Below are 20,491 nucleotides of genomic sequence, written 5' to 3' on the forward strand. Positions count from 1 at the left end.
GTGAAATGTTCATGGTGTATGCATCAGTCAGAACAGTAGTTGGCACATGGCAGGTGCTTGTGGGGTGTGGCCTGTTATTAGTGTGAAATTGTTACAGTGATCCTTTTGAAGGTTTTTTTGAGGCAGGGTTATATAGTCCTTGCTGATCTAGAACTCCCTATTTAGACCAGGCTAAACTCAAAAGCACAGAAATCCACTTATCTCTGTTCCCCCCCACACAAGTGCTGGGACTGAAGGCATGTGCCACCACACCAGGAAAATTTTAATCTATAAAAGAAGTATTACATTCTAGAGTCCCAAATTTTCATATTTATATTTTATCTTTTTCCCTTTTGTGATACATAAGGTGTACATATATATTTATATATGCATACAGGTATATGAATGTGAATGTTCAGGAATCTTTGATCCGTACATCAAGTAAATATCTCAATTAAATAGAAAATAAAAGTTACTAAATTTAGAAAACAAATGCAATAATTATTTAGGTATAGGTACTTTTTATTGGTCTGTCTTGTTTTGAGAGAAGGTCTTACTATAAACAAGTTGGCCTGGAACTTACTATGTAGCCCAGGCTGTGCTTGAACTTGCAGTTTTTCTAACTTGGCCGCCTAAGAGCTGGGATTATTGGTGCACGCCACCATGTTCAGCTGGGGTCTCATCTTCATCGTTGTAGTGGGAAGTAGTAGATGGAGGTTTTATAGTAAGTATGGCTTATCCCAAGTTTAATTATACACATAAAATCTCAATCATGACCCAGCTTACCCCAGGTCTTAAAATTTTCTTTTATAATTGCTTATATATTCATCTCTGGTTTTAAGTTAATGGAAGTTTTGTTCACAGTATATTTTTTAATAGCATGTATTGCTTTAAAAAACAGTAAAACATTTATTTTTAATTTTAAGTAGTAAATATAAATTTTATATTTTATTCATATCTTACAAAAATCATTCCACTGGCCTAAAAAAGAAAGTTTTTTGAAGCCACAGCTAACAAGGTTCTATTAACTCTTTCAAAGTGAACTCCAGTGATATTCTAGTTTAGCTTCAAACAGAATGTGTGTTTGTAGAACAATTAATATATTTCCATGTTTTGGGTTCAAATTGGCAATAAGATGTAGTTAGATACTCACAATTGAAGCATCATGTATTTTTAAAAAAAGCAAATTGCTAGTGAGAGAGATATTATAGAGACATTTCTTTGAAATTTTAGACTACCTCAGATGGTTCCCAGGTCACGGGTCAAGGGAAGCCATGTTTCTTATGTCTGCAGTAACCTGTCTTCTCTGGCTCAGGAACCCATTACCCTGTCTCTACGTGGGCTTCCCACCAGGGGACTGTGCTCTACCCCTCTCTGCAGAGGCTTTGGATCCAGTTTAAAAAAAAATCATCATAATTAAAAACAGTGGGTTTAATGTAGGAGAAGCAAGGGTGACTAAGTCCTGAGTCGTCCGTCACACCCTTGAAGGCTTAACTAGAATGGGGATGGGGCTGGCCCTTATTCCTCATGTGTGCTGATGTGGGAGAGCAGTGTCTTGGAACTAGCAAAACTGCAGTCTGTGCAGCATCAGACTATAGAGTAGAAGTTCCCAGGGTGAAGGGCTCAGTGTTGGGAGGAGTCATGCCAGCACACTTGAATCTTCCCAGACAGATGCTGTAAGGTACAGTAGATCTTTGTCTAACGTGACTGTGTTTGCTTCGTGTTATTTACAAGTCCTGGATGAACATGGGAAGAATGTTACCATATGTGCGCCTGACTTTGGTCAAGACCTGCATAGAGATGAAAACATGGTGACTTGGCTGGGCACCCTTCTTCTAATTGTGTGCATCTCATATTCATGGTAAGTCCTAGGAGTTACTGATGCTCAGCTTACAGGTTTTAGAATGAAAGGAACAGAGTTATTTACGTTTCAGTCCCTGTCCGTAGGAGAAAACTAGCCAGAGGCGCAGTGTTGCTGCACAGCCTCCTATGAGAAACTCCTGTGCTCATTACTCCACTACAGGGGCAAACTGAATACATGCATGTTTTGTTAAAAGGCAGTTTTGAAGACGAGTTGCTATGGCATCGTTGAAGAGTAAGGGAGCATATAGTGAGAATGATGAAAATGTACCACATGCCAGAGGGTTCTGGCAAAACTCTAATCCAAGGGGATAGCGTTTGTTTTGTTATCGGTGGAGAGAAAACCTGGGTGTTCTGTGTATGGTCCAGTTACGCCAGGAAATGTTCCTTCTCCGTTGTGCTGAAACCTGCAAAGCTAGGAAGTAGGTAGGCAACATTGCCCAGGTCTGTGGGATATGTGTAACGGAAGCCCGTTGTTTCACCGGCCTGTGCCAGAGGAGACTCCACTTTAAAAGCACTTCAAAGATCCCTGGAGGGAAAAGTCGGTGATGGGTGGTTCTGGGAAGATATTTTCCGGTACTGAAGCTTCATTTGGACAGGAGCCTTTTCAGAGCTGTTTTACTTCAGTGTGTTGTATGTTTTGTTTCTCTGTGTAAGAAATTCAACTTGTCATGGGCATGCTATGATTTTCCTCTTGCTGAAACTAAACAATCATGGTGGTGACAGACTGTGTAAACACAGAGTGGAAGAGCACTGACAGGCTCTCTAACAGTCCTGCTGAGAGGAAGGGCCAGCCAGTAAGGGCCTCCACACTGCAAAGGGCTTACTCAGAACCATGACCTAGCCAGGAAATGCTTGCTCCTGTGCTGTGTGGCTAAAGTACTGGTTCTCTAACGAGGATCCTCAGTCTGCCTGTGCCACCTGACAGTCTTTCCCTTAGGTCAGAAGGGACCTTGGTGGTTGTCCCTTCTGACACTTAATTCTTCACTTGTCTACTTAGTACCTGCTATACTGAAACAGAGACAGTTGAGGGGAGATGTCTGAATCAGTAAAGGGCTTGCCGTGTAAGTTCAAAGACCTAAAGTCGGATCTCCATGCCCATGATAAGAGCTGAGTTTTGTCACCCACACCACTAACCCTAGTGCTGGGGATGTCCACAGGTGCAGTACAACTTGATGACCAGCCAGTCTAGCCAGTAAGCTTCAGGTTCAGTGAGGGACCCTGTCTCAGGAGAGTAAGGCAGAAAGAGATTGAGGAAGATACCCAGTATGTGCTGGCCTCTCCATGCTCACACATGTATGTGTGCACGTACACACAGGCATATACACAATTAAAAAGAAAAAGAAACAGTGAGGGGCATTCAAGTCCATGGCCATTTCCAGTGATCCCCAGCCTCATGCAGCCACTTTCCCCTGCTAGCTAGTTGATTGTCAGCTTGAAACAAGCCAGGGTAATCTGAAAAAACAAACAAACAAACAAAAAACAGAATTTGGAGAAAAATGACACCATTGGATTGGCCTGTGATCCAGCCTTAGTTGCATTTTCTTGATTAATGATTGATGTATGAGGACCCAGTGCACTTGTGGCCGGTGCCATCCCTGGGCAGGTAGTTGAAGTAGAAGGCAGGCTGAGCAAGCCATGAGGAGCCAGCCGGTAAGCAGTGCTCTTCCATGGCAAGTGGTGCTCCTGCATGGCAAGCAGTGCTCCTCCATGGCAAGTGGTGCTCCTGCATGGTCTCAGCTCCAGTTCTTGTCACAAGAAATCTGTCCAAGGAATCTGACACCCTCTTCTGGACTCTAGGACACTGCACACACATGCTAAACAGACATGCATGCAAGCAAAACTCTCATGAACATAAAGTTAAAAAAATAAAAATCTCAAGAATATTGGTCAATCAAGAGCGAAGTAGGTTATAAAGATCATTCCTTTAAAAACATTCAAATACACTTGTGTTTATAAAAATTCCCAGGAGGGGGGATTGGCGAGGTGGCTTAGTGGTTAGAGCACTTGATGCTTTGCAGAGGATCCTGGGTCAGTTCCCAACTCCCACATGACAGCTCACAGCCATTTGTATATAACTCCAGTCCTACTGCTTTCTCTGTGGCCACAAGACATACACGTGGTACACAGATATAATACATAAACACTCATACACATAAAATAAATCTTTTAAAAAGAAGCAAACAAGCCCAGAAACCCCCAGGAGGAGACAGCCAGAGTTGTGGTAGTAGTGGCATTAGAGAGAAGTGACAGGGTTTAGATTTGCTGCGGCCATCAGTGGGAAAGAGCAGAATCCTACTGGGTACACAGCGTACATTGACAGTAGTGGGAGTGTCTCACAGTGTGGACTATTTACCCATTCAGATTTTTTCCTGCTTCTTAGAGTTGCAAAGACTCACTTTTACAGCTAGGCATATGGGTGCATGCCTGTAATCCCAGCTAATATGGGAGGCTGAGGCAGGAGGATTACAAGTGTGATGCTAGCCTCAGCAATTTAAAAAAACTCTAGTTTTATTTAAGTCACTTTTAGGACTGGGAGTGTGGCTCAGTGGCAGAGTGATGCACACAGGTGTATGCACACACACACACACAATAAGAGGAACTCAAGTCAAAGGCCATTTCCAGTGAGCCCATAAAGTCACCATGACTTAGCACAGCCTTTGTGAGGATCTGGGTTTAAAATACCCAACCCACCCAAGAAAGAAATCACTTTTAATTTTGTGCTTAGCTTAGTGGAAATGAATTTGCCTATCATTCTGTATGTATAAACCCTAGGTCTAATCCATGGTGTTATAAAAACAAAACAACAAAAACCAAGCATAAAACAGAAAGATCACATTTTCAAGAGATAGTCTGAGAATTGCAGCATCACAGTGGAGATTGTTAGTTTGATATTCCCCAAAGACATTAATTTTCAAAGCTGACAGCTGCTATTTAGAAATCTGTCTAAATGCCAACAGCAGACGTTTTCTGAATGCTGGTAATTAAACTGCAGAAGTGTAATGGCCAGTGGAATGCTGGGACAAAGCAGCAGCCTGCACAGAGTATAACCTGCTGCTCGTTTATGCTTCTGTAGCACATAGGCTTGAACGCACTCTCAGGAGTTGGCTGAGCATCACGTGGGGGTCTGGAGATTGATGCTTACTGTAATCACCCCTTGCAGCACCAGGAGGAGTCAGCTTGGAGAATGTTATAAACAAACGGTTTGGCATCTTTGAAGAAAGGACCTGCTGCTAAGGGAAGGCCCCAGTAACATGAAGGGGTTTTCAGCTATTTCCAGAGTTTACATAAAAGGAGCATGGGAGGCTGGGGAATGTTCTCAAGTGAGGCCACACTGTCTGCGTAGAAGCTGTTATTTGAATGATTGTAGGAATGCTTAATTTCTTGGTGGAAACTGTACTGACTAGAACACCAGATTATAGGAGAATAAATTACCAGTGTTCCATGTAAAACCCAGGATTGTCTGCGGTGACATTTTGTAATGTCATTTTGTAATAAAAAGCTTGGCTCCCGTGGCTCTTCTCAGTTCCCTGGAGGATCCTTGTCTCCCAAATACTTCCTTGGGTGCCATGACTGCCCTGGGTCCTCAGGCGCTTCCTGAGAGTACACTTCCTCTGTGCTGAATTCTCTCTCTGGCCTCGCTTTCTGGCAATGCTCTCTCTAGAACCCCTGTGATGGAACATCCCAGGACCCCAAGAGAGCTCACCTGCCAAAGTTCCCTAAGAGCTGGCTCTATTGATCCAGCTGAAACCTGTGACAAAGTCCAGCTCCCAAAGGCCTCTAACTCCTTCCTTGGACTCGAGGTTGGAGCACTATTTTATTTCCAGCTGAACCTGTCAGACTGGACAGGACCCTGGAGGCCTTGTGAAGAATGGAGTATGTTCCTACAACTCTGTACCTCAGCTTCAGGAACCTCGGGCTGAGCCACCTTTGTTAGCCATGTGGAGAGATGACATTTACATAGTGACTGGTTTATTATCATTAGAACAAAACACCTGATCAAAAAGTCTTAAGGGAGAAGAAATTTATTTCGGCTCATGATTTCCCAGAGAGTCCCAGATTGCTTTCTATTACTGTGATAAAGACCATGGCTATACCGACTAGACTCAGGTAGTCATTTGGAAAGAGGGAGCCTAAATTAAGAGACTGCCCTCATCAGACTAGACTGTGGATAAGCCAGTGGTGCGTTTTCTGTATAGATGATGACATGAGAACTTATTGTGGGCAGGGTTACCCCTGGGCAGTGGTCCTAGGGACTATAAGAGCAAGCCCTGAAGAACAAGGTAATGAGGAGTGCCCTCTACACACGCTCTTGCCTCACACTCTTGTTTGAGTGTCTCCTGCCCGACTTCCCTCAGAGATAACAGTGATCTGAAAGCTGAAATAAGCCTTTCTCCTCCAAGTTGCTTTTGAAGTGTGTTTATCACAGCGATGGAAATGTCAACTAAGACAGTGACCACATAAGTGGAGAAAGGGGTTTCTTTCACCTTACAGCTTGCAACCTGTCAAAAGAGGAGGGCAGGGCAGGAACACACGGAAGGAACCTAGAGGCAGGAGCTGAAGAAGAGACCATTGAAGAGTGCTGTTGACTGGCTTGCTGTTCATGGCTTGCTCAGCCTGCTTTCTTGTACTACCCAGAGCCACCTGCCCAGGGCTAGCACCACCCACAATGGGTTGGGTCCTCCTACTTTTACCAATTTAAGCTTTGCGCGCTAATGGTCTTTCCAGCCCAAAGTTCCTAATATTTTGCAACCCTTCCCAGATCAGGTCTGTCACAGCAATAGCCAAGTCTTTGGTGCCAATTTCTGTTCTAGTTGCTTTCTATTGTGACAGTGATCACCCCAAAGATGCTAGGGTGCTAACTAAGCTGGGTGACCTGCATAATTAGATTATTAGGAAACATTTGTTTTATAAAGTATTCCTTGGCTATTTTCATTTAGTTATGCTTAAGAGAAAAGAAATAACCTTTAGTATTTAAGCCACCTAGGAAAATACCCATTGAATATAAAATGGGAAAGCTAAGAATCTATATTAAATGCTGAGCAACTTCCTAGTTCAAAATAGGACGCTCACAGCAGTACAGCGTGCCATGTGGAACAAGGGGGTATGCTGTGCTGGTAAGGACGGTTGGCTTAAGCTGAGAACCAACGGCATCCTGAGGAGCAGTGTTCTCTCTGCACAGTCTGGGCCTGCTGCTCTTCTCTAAGGAGAAAGGAATGGCGGTCATTTGCTTTTTTATTTTAGAAATCCTGCCACTGCCTCAGCAGCTAGCCAGAACTCTCCATGTCTATACATCAGGAACGTGGGCTGGCCTCCTCTGGCTCCCACAGAATTCTGGTCTTCTTTGAATCACTAATCACACAGCTCTGTGGGAACATGGTTGCCTTTTGTCACACAAAAGGCATGGGGTGTGTCCCGGGCCTGCCCTGTCCATTTTCTAGTATGAATTGAAAGGTCTGTGATCTCCAAAAGCAAATTGGGCATTTTCTTGGAATTTTCTGGGACCCGTGGGACTTCGGCTCACTCCACAGTGAACTAAAGCAGGTGCTCAGGTGGCGTTTGCGCTGTGCACGATCTGACGATCTGACAATACTGCAGAGGTTGGGTATTGCAAGGGTTTCTAGAGAGAGGGGAAGGCAGGCAGTGTTTTGGTGAATATGTAAATAATTACAAGGAACATCTGTGTCACATTGCAATGTGATGCAGCTGTTTTCTGAATGGTGACAGATTGCACCACTTGGGGCTGTTGTCCCTCTCCTCAGCCTTGCTTCACCACAGATTATAGTGACTGACATCTGTAATCCCATCACTCAGGAGGTTGAGGCAGGAAGATGGCCACAAGTTTAAGGCTAGTATGGACTACATAGTGAGTTTCAGACCAGCAAGGGCGGCATAGTAAGACTGTGCCTAGAATGAATGGATGAATGTGTCTGGGAGCTGACTTTATGGGTAAACTAGTTAATATGCAAGCGCAAAGACCTAAGTTCAAAGTCCTAGAACTCAGTAAAATCGGACACATCTCGTGCCTGTAATCCCAGTCCTCTACAGTGAGACGGGTGAGGGAGAGAGATGGGGAGCCCCTGGTAGCTCAACAGGAGACCTGGAAAATGGGAGACCCTGTCTCAACCAAAGTGCAGGCAAGGACTTATGCCGCCTCTCCCTTCACATGCACTCAGTGTTACACACATACATGCATATTACAGAGACACACACAGAGGGAGAGAGACAGAGACAGAGATGGGGGGCACTTTAAGAGTTTACAGAACCATGTTTTTGTTAATAATTCTCATGAGTTTTATGGGGATAGTCCTTTTACTGTGGTTGCCTCTACTCTGCATAAGGACAAGACTGTCCCTACGGATGAAGTGAATGTAAATAGTGTTAGACAGAAAACGAAATCCTCCCCCATTTTAGTGCCATCTGGTGCAAAGAATGAGGTGTCAAAGGTGCTTGAATCAGAAGGTTTGTCTTCCCAAAACTTTATTCCAAAGAATTTATGGAGTAGTGATGGAAGTGCTTTTAAAGAGTTTTCCTCAATTTCCAGCCGAAAACTTCAGATACTAAAATTAAAATTTTGTCTTTCCCCAAGGAAACTTCCTACTGTACTATAGTATAACTGGCATGCAGAAGTCTTGAGTGCATAACCAGATGAGAGTGTTCTTCCGAATATGGCCAGTGGGAAGTTTTTGTCCTTCCCTTACCAGTCGGGATGGAGTAGAAGAATTGTGGATTGGGGTCTGGATCCCAGAGGACCTCTTTTTCTATTGCTCCCCATAGCCCATTGATACCTTTTCTCCTTGGGCAGGAGACTGAGGGGACAGACAAGGCCCTGCTGCTTCCTGGTTGAGGCTGACTTGATGGACATGAATCTTAATCTCTGCCTGTGCACTAGGAGCCTAACCGCATGAGCAGTCACCCCTGTGTCCTGTGTCCTCGTAAACTTGCTTCTTTGTGAGCTACATTTTCACAGACGAGGCCCTGAGGCTCAGAACAGGGGCTGCCACACGCAGCACACTTGGCCTTTAGGGATTATCTGCAAAATGCATGTATAAAGTTAGGCTAAGTGTTGAATATATGTTTGTTTAAAGTGCTTCCATGTTTTTATATATGGGAGAAATGAGCACTTTTACCATTGTCAGTCAATGTTACAGATTGTTTTGCCTCTCTAGATATGGAGGAAAGATAGGGAAAGATTTTGAAACAGGGTGCTGTGTAGGCCAGGCTGGTCTCACATTCATTATGTAGTCGAGGATGGCCTTGAATGTCTGATCTTCATACCTCTTCCTCTCGGGTTGTGATTACAGGTCTTTATAACCACACACAGTTTATGGGGTGCTGGGAACTGAACCCATAGCTTCGGGCATACTATGCAGTCACTCTACTAGCCGAGGGACATTGCCTGGACTTAACAAAACAAATAACTTTTGATCTCTAAGTGAGACTGGAGAGTGGGGTGGTGATAAGGTAAAGGTAGAACATGAGGAGCAGCAAGAAGCCTTGTTGAGAAAAGACTGACAATATCTGCAAACTTGTGTCTGGATAAAATGATCTAGAGCAGTGTGCTTACAAAGATAGTTGTGGAATCCACCATCAAGCTTGCTGTCAAATGGAATATCACAGTAGCTTGTGTTCATCCTTCAGTGCCTGCTGTGAGGGGACTGGCTCCAGGATCCTACACCCCTACCCTATGCCATCCTACCCTGCCACCGACACCACGTCAAGTGCTTACATATCGAATGGTAGAGGCAGAATTCTACATAAGCTCTACGTACATCCTCCAGATGTGCTAAATTGTCTCTAGATGGTGTGTTTGATATAGTGCAAATACAGTATAAATAACATAAGACATCATTACTTAGGAAGTAAGAGCAAGGGAGAAAAACAGACGCACCCCTGCCCACCTAGACACCGTTATGCAAGGTTAAATAAATCCACAGATGGAGACACTTCCATCAAGTGTCAACGGGCAGGGCGGGAGAGGGGCGCCCAGAGCTGAGGGCATGGGGAGCCTTACAGGCCGCTTTCCCTCCACTCAGATGACAGCTTCTCCCTGTGCTCTTGCACTCTGTTCTCTCCTAGTTTGACATCGACAACAAGGTCGAGCTCGGATGCTCTGCAGAGTCGATACGGAGCGCCAGAGCTGGAAGTAAGTGCGCGTCCTTCCTTCTCTTCCGGCTTCTGCTCAGGGCCCTGTTCTCAGGAGAGCCTTTTGTGCATTTGGTTTTTGTTTTTGTTTTTGTTTTTGTTGTTGTTGTTGTTGTTTTTTTTTAATTAAAAGTAAGTTTTTCATATAGAATATTCCAATCATGGTGTCTCCTCCCTTCTCTCTTCCCGCCCCCCACACCCTTTATCCACCCAATCCAACTCCATGCTTCTCTCTCTCTCTCTCTCTCACACACACACACAGACACACAGACACACACACAGACACACAGACACACACACACACACACACACACACACACACCCACCAGGCCAATTAAAACAAAAATCCAAAGCAAACACAGGAAAGAGAAAACACACAAGCAACACTTAGACACTTGTGGAGATGTCCGTGGTGCCCGTATGTATACTAAGCCTATACAAACACAGACTCAGAAAGGCTAACACGTGAGCCGTGCTGAATAAGGCAGGAAATGCTCAGATGAGGCGGCTACACAAACCCCATTGAGCTTGTTTTGTGTTGGTCATCTTTGCCTGGGTGTGGGCCTGGGCAGGAGATAAGTATAAGTCTGGCTTGTATACCCAGTGAGAAGACTAATTTTCCTTTGCAGTGTATTGATTTTTTTTTTTTTTTTTGGCACTCATAGTTCTGTTTTTCTGTCTAAGAAAGAATAAGATTTTTGTATACAAAAAGAACTATTGTCCTATGTGTTAAAATGAGAGAACTCTCAATTTTTCGTCAACAGTGTTGCCACTGGCTTGGCACTCTGCACCCACCCCGAGTCTAAAGCTCGGGGAACCATGTTCAGCCACCCCTTGTTTAGTCTCTTTGGCTGTAATGGCGTAGGTTTTCTGTCAGTTCTAAACCACACACCTGCTTGACGCCCGTCTGCATTCCCCACGTGCAGCGTAGCTGTGGGGTTATGTATCAGCGCTCTGGAGGAAGACACAGGCAAGGAAGAGAGCCGAGCACGTTCTGCACACACTGCACATACAGCGGGAACGCTGACACCTCAGTTATGGGTCAGTTCCAGCACACACTTGTCATTCAGTGAGGAACTGTAAGCGTATAGATCACGCCATTCACCTCCATGTCAAGGTCTGAGGGAGTGTTTAGCTCACTGTCAAAACATTTCCTGTTTTCCCTTTCCTGTGTAGAAGTCTTTTTTTTTTCTGGAGCTCTTGGTGAAACATGAACCATAGTCAGAAAACTCAACCATACAGGACAGTTAAGATGAGACTTGGCAGCCAGGGTGGCGGTGGCACACGCCTTTAATTCTAGCACTTAGGAGGCAGAGGCAGGAAAACCTCTCTGTGAGCTCAAGGCTGCCCAGAACCTGGGGCTGCAGTGACTGCTCAGTCATTTAGCACTTACAGGTGCTGACTGTCTAAAGCCGTGTAGTTTCACATCGTCCTCACAAAAGCAGTGTTCCTTGCATTTCACAGAGGGAAGAGCATTCCCATTTCCCAGGATGGGCCCTTGGGTACGTGTTCTTGACTGCGCATTGCCTGGGAGCACCACTGCTGTCCCAGCCCCTCCTGTCCCAGTCCCTGCAGCTGACTTTGCTGGCGTCTGGCCACTGGATCCATTCAAATAGCATTTACTGGACGGACAAGCCCTGGTGTCTTTCCAGATATGGATGGGCACTTGGCTCTGCAGCTGGCCATTTGGGATGCCTTTCCAGTGCCTAGCCTAGAGATAGTGCACCATTATGAAGGCCTGTTATCCTGCCAGCCTCAGAATGCAGAGGAGGAAACTGTGCTGGCTTGAATAGGTTACTGCTGTCTGTTACAGAGGAGCATGCTCTGCAGAAGCCTTCTTTGTGCCTTTGTTCCTACCATTGACTGGGTGGCCACCTGCTGGGGGTGTGAGCATTATGGTTTCAATGTCTCCTTTGTGTACAGCCTTCAAGCTCAAACAGCAGCAAGTCCCCAGGTTAGATTTAAGAGAGAAAGTTGTTCTCCTTTGAGGGAGAAGCCGCCCACTGTTTGCTTCTAAGCAAGTGGGTTCGTGCCCCCACATCATTGCCTATGAAAGACCAAGCTCATGTTTTCTGTGGTAACTTAAGCTTCAAAAGAAACGGGAATGAATAGAGTGGGCCCACTGACTTCTGAACTGTAGACTGCCTCACAGCATCCAAGTCTTGTGGAGCAGGAGGAAGCAAAAGCTCCAGCGGGACTTGAGGGATGAAAGGCTGTGTTCTCCTGGCCCTCAGCTCTGGCTCTCTGGGATTTTTGTAGCTAAGCCCTATTCCATAGAGATAGGAAAGACCATTGCTTCTCAGATGGTCTTGGTAAGTGTAGTCATTCCGTTCTTTCTTATTCTGTTTATCAGTCTTCCTGCAATCATGTAATAAACTTTCATAATTTTGTCTCTTTTTCTTTGAGCTTACTGTTTTGAACAAGTAGGAATTATGATATAAAATTCAAAATGTACTAAAGAAGCAAGAATTCCAGCCTTCTGTATCCACAGCCAGATCAGCAGCCTGATTGCTTATTTTGTTTGATTTATAAGAAAGGATCTCACTACATAACCCAGGCTGACTGCTTTGAACTCTGCGGCTCCCGGGCTAGTCTTGAGTTCACTGCACTGCTCGGACCATCCATTAACTTGGGATTCTTCTACCTCTGCTTCCTGAGTTAGGACAGGGGTGCAGCCATTCCCGCCCACCAGCTGCCTCTAATCTGCCCTTCAGATTTATCCCATTCCCAGTTCAGCTTGTCAGCTTCAGTGCCCTGAGTAATCACGAATCCCAAGGTCTCGTTCCGCATGTGTCCCAGCTCTTTTTTTTTTTTAAGATTTATTTATTTATTTATTATATGTAAGCACACTGTAGCTGTCTTCAGACACTCCAGAAGAGGGCATCAGATCTCATTACGGATGGTTGTGAGCCACCATGTGGTTGCTGGGATTTGAAGTCAGGACCTTTAGAAGAGCAGTCACTGCTCTTAACCACTGAGCCATCTCTTCAGCGCCCCCTGCTCCCCCCCCCCCCCAGCTCTGTCTTAAAGCTAGTTTATGACTTCTGGCTGCTGTTTAATTTGCCTGATTTCACTGTCATCCGTTGTGAGCATGATCGTAGTCCCAGCCCCTGAGGCAGAATTGATGAGTAGCAGGCCTCACACTAGGAAGTGTGAGGCAGGAGCATGGTCTCTTTTGCTGCATGTTTCAGTCCAAGTCGTGCAGAGGTAGGAACTGAAACAGAATGTCTCAGTTAGTAATTTATTAGAGGTCAGCACATGCAGAAGAGAGAAAGGAGAGAGGAAGGAGACAGAATTAGGCACAGTATAATTAAAGTTAAAGGACATTATAGGCTGGACTAAGCCCAGGGCGTGCTCCCAAGCACAGGTGGTGCCTCAGAGTGTTCTACATGTCCTGTTAGCTGGGCCTTTATCTGCCTTCCATGATCAGTCATTTGATGGAGGATACACAGAAGGGCCTGCTATGGGACAAGGCAGCTGTGCAGCCAAAGCAGTGCCTAAGTGAGCTGGCTCACAAGGATTTGCTTCCAGAAGTCACACAATAGCTAGCTAGGGTGAGCACTAGGTCCTTTGAAGGGGACCTGGCTAGAACATCCCCATACTCTTGAGGGCTGTCCCTGATGCTGTACCTAGTGTATCTGGGGACAGAGACATAGCCAAATCTCTTGCACTAACATGTACGTCTGGTAGAAGCTTTTCCAGTCGGGCGGCATACAGTGCTAGGGACGTAGAAAGCAGCATTTGACTTGGTCGCTTTTGTTCTCACAGGTGGCCCGGTGCTGTTTCTGCTTTGGTCCAGATGGAGAAGGTACGGTTCTGGGCCCGACTGTGGCCCTGCAGGCTGGGGTTTCTCTCTGTAGGCATTTGCCGTTCAGGTATTACTTTGGTGCCTAACTCTGCTTGTTCCAGAGCTGATTAACTGTCTATGTACTTCTCACATCTCTCTCAGGGTTTGTCTGTTTCATTGGTATTCTGGCAGGGAAAAACCACTGCTCACTTTGGTTCTTATCTAAGGTAAATGAGAGTTAGAAAATACAACGTGTATATGTTTTTTAAAGGGATGATAAGAAAATGCAAGAGGTCCCTACATCTCATTTGGGAGCCATTTCTTTTCTTCAGCTTGCTTTTCTTTACAGAAGGGAAAGTTTATGGGCTGCTCTCTCTCCACTGAGTTTCTAATATTCTTTATGTCTTCGAGGGCTCTCTTTCTGCTGCCCCACTGGAACGTATTTGCTAACTCATCTAGTCAAGCAAGTTCCTGGGGTAACAGAGCTATAAGTGGCCTTTGTGGCTTTTTCTACTAGCAGCACACTCGGACTGAAATGTGCACGCAGCTGCAGTAGTACTGATCGTATGTGGACTCACCACTGCCCTTGGGCATCCTTTGTCATCCACAGACACTGAAGAGCAGCAGAACGTCAAGAAGGGACCCAGGGTGATTTATGATGAGAAGAAAGGCACCGTGTACAGCTACTCCTATTTCCACTTCGTCTTCTTCCTGGCTTCCCTCTACGTGATGATGACTCTGACCAGCTGGTTCCAGTGAGTGGCCTGTTCACAGCCTTGAACCCAGCTCAGTGGGACAATCTCTGTACAGTAAAATAACACAACAAAACAAAACATCTCAGTATGGTTCTCTAAAGAGTGAAGTCAATCTGTACTCTCCTTAGCCCTTGTAGCCAACCCCTGACATTCTTCCTGGTAGACCAGAAGCCTTTCTGAGATGTTGAGTGTACTCACTGCAGTTAAGTTGAAGTTCCCGGGAGCGGGGGGTGCTCAGAGGCAGAGGGTGAGCTCAGTATGTGAGAGACCTTCAGTCTCAACCCTGTATTGAGAAACAGAACAAACAAGACAGGAAGGGCTAAGTCCACATCGCAAGTGTGGGGAACACTGTCATAGCAATAGAAGAAAGATTATCTTAAAGACTAATACAGTGGGGTTTTTTCCTACTTCAAAATAGGTATCTCTTATTTTTCCAGTTTTTAATTTAGCCAATGCCCAATGGATTTGAGTTTTCCTACCTGGAGATTCATGCAGCCCCAGACTCGGAGTCATATGTTTGACGTGTAGTGTTTGGGTGGCTCTTCTGTGCTGCACTGAGAGTAAGCTCTCGTGGGACTGGCTGACCATGAGCCACGGCGCTTGACTGTCAGGTGGTGAGAGCTGAGGAGGAGGCTGTCAGGGAACAGGAGCTGCAGTCTAGAGCCTAGAGTTAGCAAACACTTCCGGGAGGGCATTCTTCCTGAGGAAGGGACAAATTTGTTGTTTCCTAGTGATCTTTTAAAAACTGGAGGAATTTTGGCTTGAAACAGATAAGAAAGTATGGACAGAGCCAAAATCATAAAGACGAGATGGTAATAAACATTGAAGATAGGTAGAAATTGGAGCCCTCTTTACATTGCTGATAGGAATATACGATGAAAACACATTTGAAAATATAATTTGGCAACTCCTTGCATGGTTCAACACAAGATCCTAGTGTATAGTCCAGCAATTTCCCTCCTAAGTATAGATCTAGTACAAAAGGAAAAGTAACCAAAAATTATAGACATATGCTCATGTCATAGTGATTCATAACAACACAGAAGTCAGGGGTAGCTCAAATGTCCCTAACTGACGAAGAGAGCAAAGCGAGCTATTTCCACTCAGTAAGATAGGATTTATAAATCAGAAGGAGTGATGTACAGTGTGTAGCCCCAGTCTGGAAACCCCAAAATGTTCTCAGATCTGACAAGACATGGAAAGGTTACCATTTCCAATTTTGGATTTGTTTACCTGATAACATCTATTTAAATATTCTAGAGTGAAAAACTCTTAAAGTTTGGTCTCAGGCTTCTCAGCCAAGGGACACCCATCAGTGCTGATACACATACAATGCACAGAGCTCTGGAAGCAACATGCTATGTTTAAAAGCCAATCATAGGAGACTGTGTGACTGTGTTTACATGAATTGGTCTAAAAAAGACAAATGCTATAGACAGGAAGTAGGTAAATGGATGCGGGGTGACGGAGGACATGGGAAGGGGAGCAGCTGGGGGATGCAGGATGTCTGGGAAGAGGAAGCTGTTCTAAAACTGACTAGCAACAATTCTATAAGCCTGTAAGTATTGGAGAAGTTGGCAAATGATACCTTTTAAGTGTATATGAGTTAGAACTCCATTAATTACTAAGAAAGAACGTTGAAGTGTGCTGGGGGCCAGCAGTGCCTTGCTACCTTTGTGTTCTTACTGCTCTATCTGTTTCTCAACAGCTATGAAAATGCCACCATTAAGACCTTCTTCTCAGGCTGGTCCGTCTTCTGGGTCAAGATGGCCTCCTGCTGGATGTGTGTGCTGCTGTACCTGCAGACCTTGGTGGCCCCTCTCTGCTGTCCCTCCAGGCAGTTCTCTGTGTGAGGATGTCCAGGTGCCCTGTGGCTCAGCAGGCCTGTGCCCACTGTGGAGGGCTGCCCTTTGAACGTGTGCACCAGGGGTTTAAGCAGCAACTGGTGCCCTGTGAAAAGCTGACATCCCCTGGCTAGCTTAAGTAGGTCTGACAAAGCTTTCAGGAAACAAACAAAATCTCCTGATTAGCTTCTAGTTGTAAAATCCAAAAGGAAACTACCAGTTAGATCGACAGGAATTGAAATCTTTAGCCAAGCTGGTAGGTGCAATTATCTCTTTATGCCTTACCCAAGAATTAGCTGAAGTTTTGTTGCTGTTCTTCCTGGACGTGTTTTAACCAGGCCAGAGCTTGGGGCACAGCGTCTGTCACAGGGATGAAAATGTCCTTGTATGGCCTGTCACTCTCATCCTTGGCATAAAGAAGCAACAACAAAAACACTTGAGTCCTCAGCCTAAGGTGGGGCTTGGCCCCTGTCACTCACCTTTGCCTGCCTCCCAGAGCCCTCACAGTTCCCTGTTTATGCAGAGTACAGAGGGAGCCCCTCCTTTGACTCCACCCTCAACTACTTCTGCACATCCCTGCCCCAGCATTTTCTGTTGAGGTCATGATGCTGGGAGTCATGGCCTTCTTGTCCTCTCTGCCCTTGGCAGAGGTCCTTCATTCTTGTCTAAGGTAGTGTTTGTAATAATGTGAAAAGCACAATTTCTTCTCACCTTCATGGGATGCTCCACCATGTTTTCCCTACCCAGTACAAGACACTGCAGTAATCCTGCTCTTATTTATGGCAGTGTTCATGTGACTGTAAAACAAGATGCATGTTGTTGTCTTTGCCCAAGTAGTGGAGGGTTGCAGTTCTTACTTGTGAGTGTCATTAACAGTAATGCTTTAAGGGTCTTAACAAAAACGTTGCTTCTTTACTGCAGCTTGCCACACCCCTCTCAGTGTTAAGGTCAGCCCCCCTGACTCACCCCCACCATGAGGCCTTCCTCACTTACAGTGTGCCCCCAATGCTAACAGCATGGTTTCCTTGAAGTAGAGGAGGGCTGGGGTAAGGTTCCCAAGCAGCTTCCAACAGAGCTGGCCACACAGATCGGCCAGACAAGCTGTGCAAGTGTGGAATTAGGCTGAGATGCAAAAGTCGGTGGTTGGAGGCATCTCACAAGACTACGATTACATCCATACAAATTCCTAGATATGCTTTTGGAAAGCAGTGCTCACAAGTGTGCATTTTAGTGCCAATGTTCATAGTGAGGGAGAGGATTTCCCCAGTGCCTATCTGAACAAATCAGACAGAATTGGGACCCACATAAGCCTGATTCCCACAAGCCAAAATGTCAGAATCTTCATTTCTACTCACTACTGTACCCTCCTGCTAAAAGGACCCACGGAAAGAAATAGTGGTGAATTCAGTGGAGAGCTTGTCTGGTTTATAGTATTTGAGATCCTGTCTTAAAAGGTACACACATAAGGACACCTTGTCTGTAAACTCTCAGCAGTTCAAAGAGAGGAGAATCACACAAAGCATAGCTGTATACTAGCTCTAAACAAGTCTAGTTAATCCAGTAGGAATGGGAGCCTCATCATCTGGGGCCTGTGTAAGGCAGCAGCTTCGTTGCAGCAGCCCCTGCTGTGCTGAAGAAAGGAGGTGCTGAGAGAGAGGCAGAGAGGAACTCTGCTGGGGGGAGCAGGATTGTTTTGCCAAGGTTTGTCTCTGCTGAGACTGGAAGCCAGGCGTGGTGACTTTTGAACTGGTCACAGCCAGGCTGACGAGGCCACACATACCTGGGCTAGCCTTTGTTGGCCCCTTTTCCTCTATGGAAAGCAGCTCAGGGAAACCCAGACAGTACCAGTGGCTGCCCCGGTGGCTTCCCTCTGAACCAAGCCCCATTCACTTTCTAGCTGCCTAAGTCTTGGTTGAGTACATGCCCTGCCGTTCTTCAGAAGTTAGGCCTCACACAGGACGAAGAGCTGGCCACCCTCTTCTTTACTCTCAGCTAATGGTATAAATGGATGGTCAGAATTGAGATGAAGGGTTTCTAAGAGAGATATACATAAGAATTGATCCTTTAATCTCTGCTGAAGTGAGGGAGTCTCTGGTTTCTAGGGCAGCTAGACCCTATTTCAAAACAAAAAGTTGGCATTTGTGATCAGCTGTGAGAAACTACTCAGGTAGAAGCCTGTTTGTGAGCTTAGGAATACTATTGTTTGTGAAACTGGAGAAAACTGGAAAGTGTGCCATTGTTTTGAGATAACAACAGCAATGTTACCTTGCTTTTAAAGATAACAGGCCTTTGCTTCGTGCAATACCCAAGCAACACTATCAAAATTCATGCTTTGAAGCTGCCCATCTGACCTTAGCCATGGCAGCCCTGGAGGCAGAGTTTAGAAATCATGTGTTCTCTCCCTCTAGTGTTTTATGAGTAAAATGTTAGTTATGCCATGGAGGGATTCTCCTGGGAGTCTCATTCACACATGATGCCTGCTTCAAGTTTTTGTGGTGCTGGATAGCTGATCTGGGTTTCTTGGGAAGTCAGCAGATGAATTGTTCTGCAGGGGTTTGGGGAAGTTTTATGGAGTGGGTGGACTGTGGTATGGAAAGAGTTGTGGGGGGAGACATGGAGTATTGAGACTTCTGGTTCCGAATCCCATAGGGAGTGGCCAGTGGGAGACATAGTGCCATGTCTCCAGTTCCACGGTGACTTCACGCCAGTGTTAATTGCCCCCTTCCCAAATTGTCACCCTCTGTCTTTATCCAATAATGTTCTCATGCCGTCCTTGGTGCTTCACGTTACCCTGGAAAGAGAGCTCCAGAGCTTGCATTTAAACTTCTGGGCATCTCTGCTTCAATGCCTTTCTAACCAGTGGCTCTTTTTCGTGTGCGGAAACATAAACCAGTGCACATCCCACATACTGCCAAGAAGTGAAAGGGCTTCATAAGGAAGATGGGCACCAGGGAGGACCCTGGGCTTCCTCCTCGGACATGAGCTTGCCACCTGGTCATATGCTCTGAAGGTTTCTTCTGTGACTGAGACTAGTAAACATTTTATTCCCTGCAGAGATGAGCTGTCTGGCATGGGGGTGACTTCAGTAGACAGGAGAGCCGACATGATGGCTTTAGCTCGTTCTCACTTGCCGTTTTCCATCACTGAGGCATTCACAGAGACAGTTACTTTAAAAGGCTGAAACACTTGGCTTTTACCAAAGAGGTGTATCTGATTTTGTTTTAGTTGGGCAAGGGCAGAACTGGAATGCATTTGCCCAATTGACTTCAAGAAGTTTAACTACATTCATGTGAGGAAAATGATAGAAGTCTTTAAGGTAATTCTTTAGGATCCTGGGAAATTCTCTCAGGTAAAGAAAGATTACAGCAGATGAGTAATATATGTCTTGAGAGCTATTTATAAAAATTGTAAGAGGATCATTTTGTTTCCATTTATTAAAAAGTTAAACTTTTTTACTTTGCAAAGAAAATACTACAAACATTTTTATAGTCATAACTGTTAATTTTTTTAAAAAGACTTTTTTTTTTGGAAACAATTAGCTGTAGCCAAATTTTGTGGTTACATTTTTGCTATAGTGGAGTTTGAATGCAATCTGTGTGGTAAGTCTACTGTTTGTTTATAAAGGTCTCTGACATGGTTAGATTTTGCTACCTTTTAAAATAGTTATTTTTCCCCATTAGCCACAAAGCCAATTATGGATTTGTATTTGTGTTTTTCAATGCTAATTTTTCTATGAAGCACCTGAAATTGACTAGCCTTTTCCTATGTAGAAAACTCAAACATGTTAACTCTGTACTTTAATAAAATGTAAACTTGAAATCATGTTGTTTGTTTTCTATTAGACACCTGACTAAAGTCTCCAGTTAGCCTTTGCCAGAGCTAGTGCCTTCTTATGTCAACCAGAGTTCAAACATTTTGGCAGCTATACTGATGATGGCTTGTGATTGACAAATAAAAATGGGTGATTTGTGGTATCTAATTTAAGGCCTTGAAGTACAAATAGAATGGCTAAATCAAGCTAGTTAACATGTATAACTTTTTTATGGTGAGAGCACGTAGTCCACCTGTGTAACAATTTAAAATGCTGTTAGATACAATCATGTTTCAGAGCACTTCCCTTG

The 20,491-nt window shown here is 44.9% G+C and overlaps 1 protein-coding gene and 1 long non-coding RNA gene across 3 annotated transcripts in view; one reads left to right on the forward strand and one right to left on the reverse strand.

The window, feature by feature from the left end:
• Nucleotides 1–20,189, forward strand: part of Serinc5 (serine incorporator 5) — a 100,810-nt gene extending 80,621 nt beyond the window's left edge. The window contains exons 8-12 of the mRNA NM_172588.2: nt 1,714–1,840; nt 9,919–9,985; nt 13,753–13,792; nt 14,382–14,526; nt 16,235–20,189. Of these exons, the coding sequence (NP_766176.1) occupies nt 1,714–1,840; nt 9,919–9,985; nt 13,753–13,792; nt 14,382–14,526; nt 16,235–16,379 (524 nt within the window). The 3' untranslated portion in view covers nt 16,380–20,189. The remainder of the gene's footprint in view (nt 1–1,713; nt 1,841–9,918; nt 9,986–13,752; nt 13,793–14,381; nt 14,527–16,234) is intronic.
• Nucleotides 10,669–15,401, reverse strand: Gm41018. 2 transcript variants are annotated; one of them, XR_003950693.1, is made up of 4 exons: nt 15,006–15,401; nt 14,725–14,809; nt 14,350–14,573; nt 10,669–13,838 (listed from the first exon to the last, which is right to left on the reverse strand). It is a non-coding gene; the product is annotated as a predicted gene, 41018 (long non-coding RNA). The 2 variants fall into 2 exon arrangements; XR_873804.3 differs by having other exon boundaries at nt 12,789–13,198; nt 15,006–15,393.
• Nucleotides 20,190–20,491: the final 302 nt, after the last annotated feature.

The sequence above is a fragment of the Mus musculus genome, chromosome 13, assembly GCF_000001635.26.
Source record: "Mus musculus strain C57BL/6J chromosome 13, GRCm38.p6 C57BL/6J".
Taxonomy (NCBI): Eukaryota; Metazoa; Chordata; class Mammalia; order Rodentia; family Muridae; genus Mus; species Mus musculus.